The sequence below is a fragment of the Parasteatoda tepidariorum genome, chromosome 7 (genome assembly GCF_043381705.1).
Source record: "Parasteatoda tepidariorum isolate YZ-2023 chromosome 7, CAS_Ptep_4.0, whole genome shotgun sequence".
Classification (NCBI taxonomy): domain Eukaryota; kingdom Metazoa; phylum Arthropoda; class Arachnida; order Araneae; family Theridiidae; genus Parasteatoda; species Parasteatoda tepidariorum.
This window is the reverse complement of record NC_092210.1, coordinates 37717485-37730557: the sequence shown is the minus strand read 5'-3', so window position 1 is coordinate 37730557 and position 13073 is coordinate 37717485. Positions and strand designations below refer to the sequence as shown.

Sequence of the window (13073 nt, the reverse complement as noted above, 5' to 3'; positions counted from 1 at the left end):
TATATATATATATTAGTTTAAGTCGTGCAAATTAGAAAAACAAAATTTGATGATTGCATTTTTTTTGCCATATGAGAAATCTGCAAAAAAAAACTTAACACGGTTACTAACTCTACGCAGGAAACTTTTTAAATTTGTAATTAAATTTTTTTTAAAATTAAAAACAAGAAAAACAATTACAATCTGCCAAATTAGATGAAAAAATAACAACAAAGTTATTATTTTAATGTTTGAAGACTTAAAAGGGCGAGTTTTCTGCTGAATGATCCTAACATATCTAAAGCTATAGAGCAATTAGCGAACTATCTTCGTAAAAATTTGAAGAAGACAAAATAACACTTCTATTTGACTTAATAAATTTTGTTCACTAACTTATTTTTTACGCGATGATACATATATGTTTCTAACAGGTGTTGTGTCAAATCGAGGCTATTTTCCTTGGATTGAGCCTGAAGAAATGTCATTTGATCACATAAACTGCACCGGTCCTATGTGTCGATATGCTGAAGACTTACTTCTTCTAATGAAAGTATTGAGCCGAAATGATCCCAGGTTGGATCTTGATAAACAGGTACATGTTATAAACTGGTTTGCTTTTTATCAAATTTTCTTATCTCACACAAATCAAAAATGTCCAAAAACACCACCAATGCACATAAACACAACTGTGAGTTAAGTGAACGAGAGCTACTGTGAACATGCGACTAGTGTAGACAAATGGAATATTTTTGCTATTTATCACTCAAATATTCCTCGATAACTACGGAAAAAGAAAAAAACAGAAACTGTTTTCCACTTTCAGGAGTAGTTATATGATGTAACTATTGATTTTTGCTTAGCAAGTTAAAAAATGAAGTATTTCTGGTGGAAAAGTGACTTCTTAATTTTTACTTTAATTTTAACTTTATTGCTATTCATCATTTTTAAGAACAGGAAATATTATATTGTGAATAAATATGGTTTTTGTACATTTTAATAATCATACTTGACTACCTTTTTTTTTAACTAATCAATAGTGAGATTAAACAAACTAATGCATCCACGGAATTGTGGATATGTAGGTGGGGGGGGGCTACTATGAACCAGTCAATAGTAATACAGTCGATTTTAGTGGTATCACATGTTTACCAAAAATAATAATTAAATAAACTAATAATGTTAACATGTTAAATAAACTAATAACTACACGGAGCAATTAAGGACACATAAGTGTGGGGCTATTACGAACAAGTCAGATTCTTAAAGACATCATAGAGTCGTTTTAGTGACGTCATAAATTTGAACGAATTTGAACAAACTAATAACTCCAAGGAGCAATTGAGGACACATAGGTGTGGGGCTATCATGAACAAGTCAGATTCTTAAAGACATCGTAGAGTCGTTTTAGTGACGTCATAAATTAACCAAAAGATGAATTTGATCAAACTAATAAATCCACGGAGCAATTGAGGACACATAGGTGTGGGGCTATCATGAACAAGTCAGAGTCTTAAAGACATCATAGAGTCGTTTTAGGGATGTCATAAGTTAACCAAAAGATGAATTTAAACAAACTGATGACTACACGGAGCAATTGAGAACACATAGGTGTGGGGCTATTATGAACAAGTCAGATTCTTAAAGACATCATAGAGTCGTTTTAGTGACGTCATAAGTTAAACAAAAGATGAGTTTAAACAAACTAAAAACTCCACGGAGCTTCTTCGGACACATTGGTGTGGGGCCACTATGAACAAGTCAATAGTAATAGAGTTGTTTTAGTAGCATCATTCTTTAGTCAAAATGAGTTTGAACAAACAAATGATCACGGAGCTATTCTGGACATAGACGTGTGGGTCTTCTATGAACAAGTCAATAGTAATTGTTGAGGAAAAACTATAATCGCATTTATTTGAAGCAGTTTTTTTCTACATCCGCATGCTATCAGAATGTTCTGATTACACGTTGCGTTTTATCCCAAGAAGGCTATAAATACAAGTTACTCTGTTTCTTTGACGTTCTTTTCTATTTTTCCTGTCCCAGGGTACGTTCCAACTGTGTAACTCTCTGTGTAATGTTCCAATAACCATGTCATTCTTCGATCCACTGATATCTGAATTTCATTACAATAACAGTAATTGGGTCGTTCTTAGTGGCATCATACGTTAACCAATAATTAGTTTAAACAAACTAATAAATCCAGAGAGCTATTTTTTACACATAGGTGTGGGGCTACTATGAACTAGTCTAATGGAGTTCTTTTTTATGGCATCCGTTAACCAAAAATAAGTTTAAGCAAATTAATAACTCCACGAAGCAGTGGTGGACACATGGGCTACTGTGAACAAATAAATATTAAAAATCTTTTTCAGCGGCATCAAACATTGATGCTTGCAAGAATTTCCTTTTTTGATGGATTAGTCCTTCAGATCTTAAGACTTAAATTATAAATAGATTTTCTGGGCTGTTCTTAGGATTTGCAGGTCACTTTTTCCTTCATAGAATTTCTGTATAGCAAGGATAGCATTTGCCATAGCTTTTTCATCCATGTATCTTAATAGAGGAAATATATTTCACGCTCCAATATTTGCTTTGGCTGAAAGTTATTGGTTCAAAAAATTATTATTAATCAACCTCATAATTATTATTAGTCAAAAATTATTATTGGTCAAATCATTAGTAAACTATTTAGTCAATACATTAGTCAAAGAATTCATCAATAAATCAGCCGATAAATTGGTCACGAATTATTATTAGTCAACCTCATTGTTAGTTCATTATTATTAGTCAACATTTTAAAACAGCGCGAGAGTTCGTTGTAAAACTTGCATAGTGATCGGAAAGGTCACATTAAAGCCTCCCTGAGATACTTTCTGCTCCATCCTTTTTGAGTGATTTGTTGTTGTTTTTTCTAGTGACACTTGGACAGGACAAGGTTGTTAGCCATTGGCTTTTTGCGAATTAAATCAGAAAGCTGCGACTGATAAGAGAGCTCCGCAAGGGTGAAAGTACGTCTTAGCTCAGAACTACACGGGTAGATGGCACCACTCATTCACGAGGACCCTTCCCCAATTGACACATTGATCTGAATGAGAAGAAAATTTTCTCTAGATCCCTGTACACATGGTACTGTTGAGCAACCCACCACAGGACTTTCGATTCCACACATTTTAGGAGCACGTATATCGCACGGTCTTAGCGGAGTCGGGGATCGAGTCCCGGTCCTTTCAGACCGGAGTCCGAAACTGCAATCATTGGCCTATCACGGTCTTTAAGTTATCTTGCTGGGATGGATAGTAACCAAAGATATTGAATTTTTGCTAATACCTTTCTTAATAGTGTCGTTTATTTTATGTGTTTTCGTATAAGATTTCACTTGATTTGGTTCACATTCTTTTTTAAAATTTTTAAGTTAATTAAAAAGCTGCGTTTTCCTTAACTTTTATACATAAGTGTAGCTTAGAAAGAAGAGATATGGAATCAAACGAATGAAGTGCAAAAATGCGCAACAGGAGTGGCGAATTTTTGCACTCTATTCATCCAACTTCACTTTTTTAAGACTTCCTTTATACGCTCATTTATTATTTTTTTCGTTTCTGTCTGTCGTTATTAAAATGATTCCTCCTCAATTTTTCCGTCATTATTTAAGGTGGATTTCAAGAATGTTAAAATATACTACATGGAAGAAACACCTAATAACCCTGTCTTACCTGCTATCAAGCAAGCATTTAAAAAAGTAAGTTTGTATAGCATCATATCATCGATATATCGTACCAAGTTAACTTACTTAATATATTTTAATAAATTAATTTTAATTATACTTCTTAGACTAAAATTTTCAAATAATTCAGCAGTGGCGAAGAAAAAACTCGATTTTAACCAATCTGCTTTTTGGACTGTTGTTCAAAAAATCAAAGTATCACAAGCTCGTGAATATTATTTTTAGAACAATAATATTACACTAACTGTATTCTTTTTATATTAAATTTTTAATAAACCACTTTCATGTATCTAGCGATAGAATCTTGAGGTCAAAATATCGATCACTTTCCGGCAAGCTAAAGGAGTCAAATCCTGACAGAGGCTCTGTGTTTATTGACAATTAAAGTTTCAATTCGTTCCTGCCCATTACAAGCAGAATTTATCATCATTTTAATGATTAATAGAACCTACAGAAGAGGGCTTCGACACTAACTCTTTTAAGCAGCAAATGTTTCGGAAGATTTTACATGGCAAAATTGTTGGCATAGTTTGAAAGATCACGCTTGAGGCGTTTGGAAATGATGTTCCCTTCTTACCTATTTAAAACTCGGATCGACCGAAACGAGGAGAGGAAGTTAATATCTTCTCACTAGCTTTAATGTCTGTAATTGTGAAATTATAAACTGTGGAAACTAGAACATAACACGAACGAGTAACCGGCCAACGAGGCCACTTCATTACTTAAGTAACTGTGAAATCATACTGTATGAGTGCAGTATTTATAAGAGAATGCTTTTAAACATATACCTGAATTAAAATGAGAAAAAGCTTTTAACTTCGTATACCCTCATTTTGGACGATGCAAATTTTGCACGTGCGAATATGACCTCACTTCTAAAAGTTTCAAACAAGATCTTTCAAAATAAGCTAACAGTTTTGTCATGTAAAATCTTCCAAAATATTTGCTGCTAAGAAGAAGATAGGTTTATAGAAGTGTAACCATGTTTTTGTCCAACCTTTGCATGTCCAATCAATATATCGATATATTTCTTAAAAATAATAATTAAAGTGCTCAAAATAAAATTGGAGTCCTATATCCAATGACAATACAAGTTAAAGTTATTTCGGTCCACTGCAAGATAAGAGTCATTTTGACGCCAGAAGGGATATAACCAATAAAAATTTTGATCTACTATCACAATGTATTTATTTGAAATTATTGTAAAGTATAATTATTTAAATTAGAATAGTTGAATAATTTTTTTATAATATATTAGTTCCAGATTAAAAACATTTTATCATGTTTAGGAAGACGTAAACTTTAGACGTAAACATAAGCGATCTCTCCCTATTGTCTAAAAAATACAATTTCAAAAGTATCGAATTGTCGCAGAAGGTTGAAAAATTAGTTAGTTGATGCAATTCAATCCAATGGAACAATGATAGTTGGAAAGAATTTTATTTGCGTTAAATCTCTGCAACGTATGATCTGCTTCGGTTGCAGTTGTTATGAAGCTCAATTATCAGTATCAACCTAACAAACGTTTTGTTATATAAATATTGCATTAAAATTTTAAATCCATAACAGTCAAATAAAACAGAAACAAATCTTTGTGTCAGCCGAAATAATTTATCTAATTTCAAAGAAATGTTTATTTACGTTCTAAGATGTGTGATGCACTTATCAAGTTTCTGGAACATGCTAGATGAATTCTATGTGCCTGGACACTCTGCACACGCTTCTCTACTAAAGCAGCGATTCCCAAATGGCAAAAGAGTGCAGGGGTTTCGAGAAATTAGAACTTTTTATACCTGTAATAAGTTTTGAATTATGTAATTATCATTATATTTAATCCATAACGTTTTTATTTTTAAAACATTTATAAGAAAAATTGTATTAGCATTTACTACCGTACTTTTCAAGTTAAAATGAAATAACTAAAATCTTCACTGCAGAAAAATTCCCTGATATTCATTTTCAATGTTAAAAACTGTTTTTTTTTATCATTTTCATTTCACCAAAAACCATAATAGGGTTTGTTTTATTCATTTTCAACATATGTATATGTCACGGCCAAAGCCCGAAGTCCAGTCACTTCGCGAATTGGCTATACCTCTCGGCCAAAGTGCGAAATAATTAAAACGATCAATTATTTCGCACTTTGGCCGGCCATTTCGCGAAGTGGCCACAATATTCCGGCCAAAACACGATGTGCTCATTCAAGAATTCCCGGGCAAATGCATACCGGGCAGTGGTACTTAACTAGACCTAGTATATATTTCGGACATTTACCAAAGGTCTGGTCATACTAGGTTTAGTAAAGTGCTTCTGCCCGGTATATCCTACACTGATGTTTTAAGTTCAAGTGTCACTGCCCGGTATTCATTTGCCCGATATTTATCTTCTATTCTATCGTCAGTAAGTATTAAAATATCGAATAAATGTAATCTATCGTCAGTAAGTATTAAAATATCGAATAAATGTAATTATATCCGGCCAATTCCCGAAATCAAGAAAAGATCGGACATTAGCCAGCCATCCTATGCCACTTCGCGATCTGGCCGGCCAATTCCCGAAACCAAGAAAAGATCGGACATTGGCCAGCCAATTTACAGCGTTCTTGGCCAATTCGCGAAGTGGCCGAATACGGGCTTTGGCCGTAACATATACTCCAAAATCAAATTCATGACTATAGACTAGATGCGACTCCAAGAATGCGAGTACTACTACCGGACATGAAACCTATTTTAATATTTCTAAATATAAAATGATTAATAACTAATAGTCTTTCTTGGTTCATGCTTTCTCGATTATCTTTGTATGTTTAAATATAAAGAGGGTGGTTTCCTCGCAACAAGGTCGATTATTTAAGGTGCACACAGGCGAAAAAAATTGGGAACCACTGCGCTAAAGGTAAAACAGTTCTGCTCATACCTTCAATAGCATCATTCTGTAAATGTCCGTCACAGCAACAGTTATGCATTTTTTCATCGTTGTTGGCATTGTGTGATGGGTTTATGAATTTAGTCCTTCACAAGTATTCATGGAATATTCGTAGTATGTAATGTACTAAAAACTTGAATCTTTCTATACTTTACCCGTCTTTGTACGTCGTGAACAGTACTTTATATAAAGGAGGATGAATTCTTTCAATTCTTCGCGTAGAATTTATAAATTTATTAAGGTAAAAAAACTATTGATGTTCTTTCGTTTAAAATGATGAAATGAGGGTGCTATATACTGTCATTAGAGCTTTGGGCAGCTAAGTACTCCAGTTACTCCTTATTAATTTAACATATAAATTAATTTTTTCAGGCAGTAACACATTTTGAAGAGCGATTTGAAGTGAAAGCAATCAAATTGCAGCTGCCAGAGTTTGAATACAGCTTCGATCTGTTTAAATATAAAGTTTTGGATGTTGATTTCTTGAGCAAAAGGTTATTGGCTGATAAAAACGGAAAAGTCCACTTGTGGTTGGAAATATTGAAATTCATGGTCGGAATATCAGAGCACTGTTTTCCTTTTCTTCTCACCGCAATATTAGAAAAAAATGAAAAAGATCAAATTTACTATGAAACTATGAAAATAGCGGATTCACTGGAAAAGAAACTTCAAAAGATATTTCAGGAAGAAGCTATTTTTTTGCTTCCCGCAGCGCCAGACACAGCACCATTTTGTCACTCATCCATAACAAAATTGCGTAATATGATGTATTTTCCGATTTTCAATCATTTTGGTGTACCCATTACAAGTGTACCTGTGAGTCTGCATAACGGTCTGCCAATAGGTATACAAGTAGTTAGTGGACAATTGAATGATCGCCTAACAATCGCCGCTGCTGTGGAACTAAATACCGTTTTCAGAGGGTGGAAAAATCCGTGTTCCACAACTGCAAGAAAAGTGTGGTCTGCATAAAACTGTTTTTGAAAATGCTCTTTTATTGTACCTTTTGATAAATCTTCATTTTAAATTTAAATATTCATTTTTCAGTCATTTTTTACATCTGCAGAAGACCACAATGTATGAGAAAACTTTTATCTAAAGTATAATTAACGCTAAATTAATCTTTTATTTTAAAAATTAAAATTTAAATGCTTATTTCTTAATTTTTTTAAAAAAAGTTATATGATTTGAAAAATTTTCTTCATTAAAAACACTATTACACTATAATTTTGGAGTGAATGTCTTGTGTGATTTAATGCATTGTGGAAATTTTATGTGTTTTATGGTTACTAATTCAGAAAAAAAATAGCATTAACACAGGATTCGAATCTCATATTTTACTAAAGAAATGAACATTTTGATTTAAATTAATATTTATTGCTTTGTTTGGAAATTAAAATTGGGATAAACATTTTCATTGACAAGTAATGATATAAATTTATGCTGTATTTTTCTCTGAACCTATTCACTATTCCATGCAAGTTATTTCATCTAATTGTATTTGTAAGTCCCTGAGTAACAGAGAACCGTCAATTTTACGTCAAAAATACGTATATTTCCCCTGATGAATGATAATTCGCTGAAACGTCAAATTACAGCAAAAACGGTTATCCCACAAACGTAAACTGTACGCAAAGTTTTGCCTAATCCGTTTCTTTTACGAATATTTCACTAACCACTTTTTGCTAGGAAAAAATGAGTACGTTATTTTAAAATATTATTTGTCTCAACAGTACGTTAAAATGTACATAAGTTAAAATGCGTATATTTCATCTGATGAATGATAATTCACTGAAACGTCAAATTACAGCAAAAATGGTTATCCCACATACGTAAAATGTACGCAAAGTTTTGCCTAATCCGTTTCCTTTACGAATATTTCACTAACCACTTTTTACTAGGTAAAAATGAGTACGTTATTTTAAAATATTATTTGCCTCAACAGTACGTTAAAATGTACATAAGCTGAAACGACAAGATGCAGAAAAAAGTAGTTGTCCAAAAAAGAGAAAATTTACGTAAATAAATACGAACCAAAATTTATCGAAATTTAAATGTCAAATTTGCTTTGTCAATAATACATAAAATACACAGAATCATTTTTACTAAATCTAAATAGTAAATATTCCGAATATATAATATTCTATAATAGTATACGAACGAAATCTTACCGGTGGGTAGTTGGTAAAGTCCATTCGGTTAATATCGCGTAAAATGTACCAAAGCTTTTGTACCCAAATATCTCAATGGTAATGTCATTTCGCCAATATTACGTAAGATTTACACATAAGGAGTATTAACTTTGCCAACTTTCCCCAAATTTTACGCTTAATTTAAGTATCATGCTACATAGGCGCCATACTTACCTTGACGAAACGACAGCTTGTCAGCCAACATACATAGGGAGTTAGCAAGTTACACGGAGAGTAAAACCACGAAAACCTCCCTCTGTTAACCTGACGGCAAAGGGACTCTAACCCATGATCCGTCTACCACTGAGGATACTTTAGGTCAGTACAGTGGTCGGTGTAGGCCGGGTGCGGAATTTGTATCTACCACAGCTATCGCTGAAATTCGAAATTCGGTTCACTTCATTTGAAAGAGAACGCTCTATCCCCTGAGCGACCACAAGATAGGGATATTAAAATAAATAAATCTTGCAATTAATAAAGGGGAAAACATCTCAATAGCTATTATCATTAACCTGTAAAAAATTATAATTCGAAGTTTATTTATTAATTTTCTTTTATTTCGGTAAATGAAAGCAAATTGAAAATTTTGTCAATAATGAATACTAACAGAATGAATTAATCTCACACATATCACAATAAAAACATGTTTGTCAATGAAAGGAATTAAGATTTCGCAATAAGAAAGACTACAGAATTTTTTAGTTCTGTTTGTTACACCTCGTATAAACAATGTAAAGAGATACAATTAATATTTGAAGCTTTCATTTTAATGCATGGATATCATTGGGTTGTAAAACCATCATTAGTATAAAACTATTATTAGTATTATAGCTGCAAGAAACATTTTTAAATGTGTTTCTGTTAGCGCTAAAACTCAAAAACCGTTATTGTGCACATTACCTAGATTAAATGATTTTTCCGCATTAGAGTGTGGAATCAAGATTTTTCCGCATTATACTTAGGTAATGTGCTCATCTCAACAGCTTCCGTATCAGGAAAGTTTAAAAGTTTGTTTCTCTCTTTCTATCAACTAATTTGTTAATTGTTTTGACTTGATACTTTTGCATTTCGAAAAATAAATAAATGATATTATGTAAGTCTTTTTTAATTGTATTTCGAACAATATGAGTCTTAAATTATTAAAGTGAGTAGTGATTATTTCTATCAACTAATTTGTCAATTGTTTTGACTTGATACTTTTGCATAGCAGAAAATAAATAAATTATATTATATTAGTCTTTTTAATTGTATTTCAAACAATGTGAGTCTTAAATTATTAAAGTGTGTGATGATTATTTCTATCAACAAATTTGACAATTGTTTTGACTTGATACTTTTGCATAGCAAAAAATAAATAAATTATATTATGTTAGTCTTTTTTATTGTATTTTAAACAATGTGAGTCTTAAATTATTAAAGAGAGTGATGATTTTTTCTGTCAACTAATTTGTTTAAAAATTAATGAGGATTTTTTCTATCAACTCAATTGTTTTGACTTGATACTTTTGCTCCCAATTTAAAAAAGAAAAAAAAAGTTTATATCTTAATTCAAACGTATAAACCTAAACTACAGCGATGTCATTTGCTGTGACTGTTGCTTTTTTGTTGTTTTCCGGAAAGATATTTTTATAGCATCAAACTTATAAATTTGGTTACACAAGAACATCTTGATCAATTTTATCTTGCTTTTTAAATTTCTTTATATTTATAATTATTTATTTAATTTAATTTATTTGATTCATTATATTTATTTTACATATTTTCTTATTTTTTATTACTTAACATGGAATAAAAATTTTGCTGTTGACATAATAATATTTAGTCTAAACAGCGTTGAACAAAGGAATATGAAAACAAAGGAAATATGACATAATTTATTTGTGAAAATGGTATTTTAATATAGTTATTTATTTGAATAACAATCCAAAATATCTATAACAAATAAAAATATATACACGTAGAATTTAATTTTTTCAATAACGTTACCTATTTCTTTTCTTTTTTTTTAAAAATTTTACAGTAAAAATAATCAAAAATAATCTCTTGCATAAACTTTCAAGTGATGTTTACAGATGGCAGCACTAGAAATTAAAGCAGAAAATTTTTTTCCCGCTTTTATGAGTATACACGCACTTTTTTTTAAAATCTAATAAATAAAGACAAATCTTAAATCGATTTTCATTCGTTTATTGGAGAAGTAAAGATAAGTATTTTATATTATATGGAATAACTCCCCAATTTCTAAAGTTATTGTTCTTTTCCCAAATTTTTAAGTGAGTATAAGGAAATTATTCTCATTTGAAATATTTTTGCCTCAATTTTCCTGCTCAGTGAGGTGAGTAAAAAATTTAACTATCATTGTCATTCTAAAACTTAAAGAAGTTACTGCAGGTTTTTAACTTTTATCTAGGAGTTTTAGGAAAATTGTATTAATATGATTTACACTTTACATTTCATATCATTTAAATGATATGAATGCAATTGCACTCGCGCGCATATTTATCAGCACTTATCTACATTTTAGTGTTTTAGTATGGCTTATCATTGCTTTATAAAGCTTCAATGATACTCAAGAAGTTAACTTGCTTATTATTATCCTATCGTTTCAATAACATAGAATTGTTAAAAATAAATAAAGAAATAGTTGAAAACATCAAGTTTTAAGTTAAAGAAAAATGCATTAAATTTCAAGGTACTTTATCAGAAAAAAATTGAATGAAAATCAAAAAAGTTGGAGTAACTTCGAATAAGTAAAATGATTTTTACTAAATTTAAAGTTATTAGCATCTTACAAAAAAATTGATTACAAAATTATTATAAATGACCTCAATAATGATTTAGCATATTTTGAACATTTTTCCACAATAATTTAATTTGCTACACCAGTAAAAAGATTTTAACTTTTCCATTTAGGGCAAAAAAGTCAACAAAAAAGAAAGAAGTTAGTTTAGGAAAATATTTATCAATTAATAAATTTAAAGCATACATTTTTATAAATGACTTTTCTTCATAGTGTTATTAGTTTTACGGAAAATACATTTAAAGCTCATTGAAAGCCCATTTTTTTTCTAATGATAACTGATTTCTCAATGTTACATAAGTCAATCACATCATAAATTATCTTAAGTATAAGCTAACTGATATTTAAATTATTGTTTTGCTTTAAATCATCTTTTGAAAGTAATTTAACTTCTTAAAAATATTAATAAAAGAAGTGCCTTTGATATTTATCACTTAAAAAAAAATCATCCATTGAAAGCAGTTTAACTTCTTAAAATATTAACAAGAATTGTTCCGATGATATTTATAATTTTTATCTAAATCATACATTGAATGTTGTTTAACTTTTTAAAAATATTAATAAGAGTCATGCCACTGACATTTATCACTTTTTTCTAAATAACCAATTGGGTGTAATTTAATTTCTTAAAAATATTAATAAAACACGTGCCATTGATATTTGTCACTTAAAAAAAATAATCCATCGAAAGCAGTTTAACTACTTAAAATATTAACAAGAGTCGTTCCATTGATATTTATTACTTGTATCTAAATCATCCATTGAATGTAGTTTAACTTTTTAAAAATATTGATCAGAGTCATGCCAGTAACATACATCACTTTTTTCTAAATAATCAATTGAGTGTAATTTAACTTCTTAAAAATATTAATAAAAGACACTTTAAAAAAAAATAATCCATCGAAAGCAGAACCCCCGAATCCCATCGAAACTTCTTAAAATATTAACAAGAGTCGTTCCATTGATATTTATTACTTGTATCTAAATCATCCATTGAATGCAGTTTAACTTTTTAAAAATACTAATGAGAGTCATGCCACTGACATTTATAACTTTTTTCTAAATAATCAATTGGATGTAATTTAACTTCTTAAAAATATTATAAAAGAGTCGTAGAAAGATCTGATTTAATATGTACTAAGTATTTGCACAAATTAACACAATTTATTTGTACAAATTAGGTATTTTACTTTATTTACAAGTTCATTTACAAGCTATTTCAATTAAGTCAATTATGTTTAAACATGCAGAGACAGGAAATGCAACTTTTCTTTATTTAATTCCATAATATTTCCAGTATGCAATGCTAAAGATAATAAAGAGCAAAGGAAACAGTACTCTTGAAAAGTAATCAAGTTGCAGTGGTTTTAAGCAGGATTTTTTCTTTGTAACTAAATTAGACATGGGTTTTGCTGTTGACCATGTCCCATTGGCTTTCAAGAGAATCTATAAAATA

At 30.4% G+C, this 13073-nt stretch overlaps 2 protein-coding genes across 3 annotated transcripts in view; one reads left to right on the top strand and one right to left on the bottom strand.

Moving 5' to 3' along the window:
• Positions 1–10023, top strand: part of LOC107455621 (fatty-acid amide hydrolase 2-like) — a 23987-nt gene extending 13964 nt beyond the window's left edge. The window contains exons 6-8 of the mRNA XM_071183293.1: positions 411–571; positions 3629–3715; positions 6998–10023. Of these exons, the coding sequence (XP_071039394.1) occupies positions 411–571; positions 3629–3715; positions 6998–7597 (848 nt within the window). The 3' untranslated portion in view covers positions 7598–10023. The remainder of the gene's footprint in view (positions 1–410; positions 572–3628; positions 3716–6997) is intronic.
• Positions 10024–12780: 2757 nt separating this feature from the next.
• The window catches only part of LOC107455618 (glycine receptor subunit alpha-2-like), a 36180-nt gene continuing 35887 nt past the window's right edge, over positions 12781–13073 (bottom strand). For both annotated transcript variants that reach the window (XM_071183292.1, XM_016073243.3), the window contains exon 8: positions 12781–13063. In XM_071183292.1, the coding sequence (XP_071039393.1) occupies positions 12890–13063 (174 nt within the window). In that variant the 3' untranslated portion in view covers positions 12781–12889. The remainder of the gene's footprint in view (positions 13064–13073) is intronic.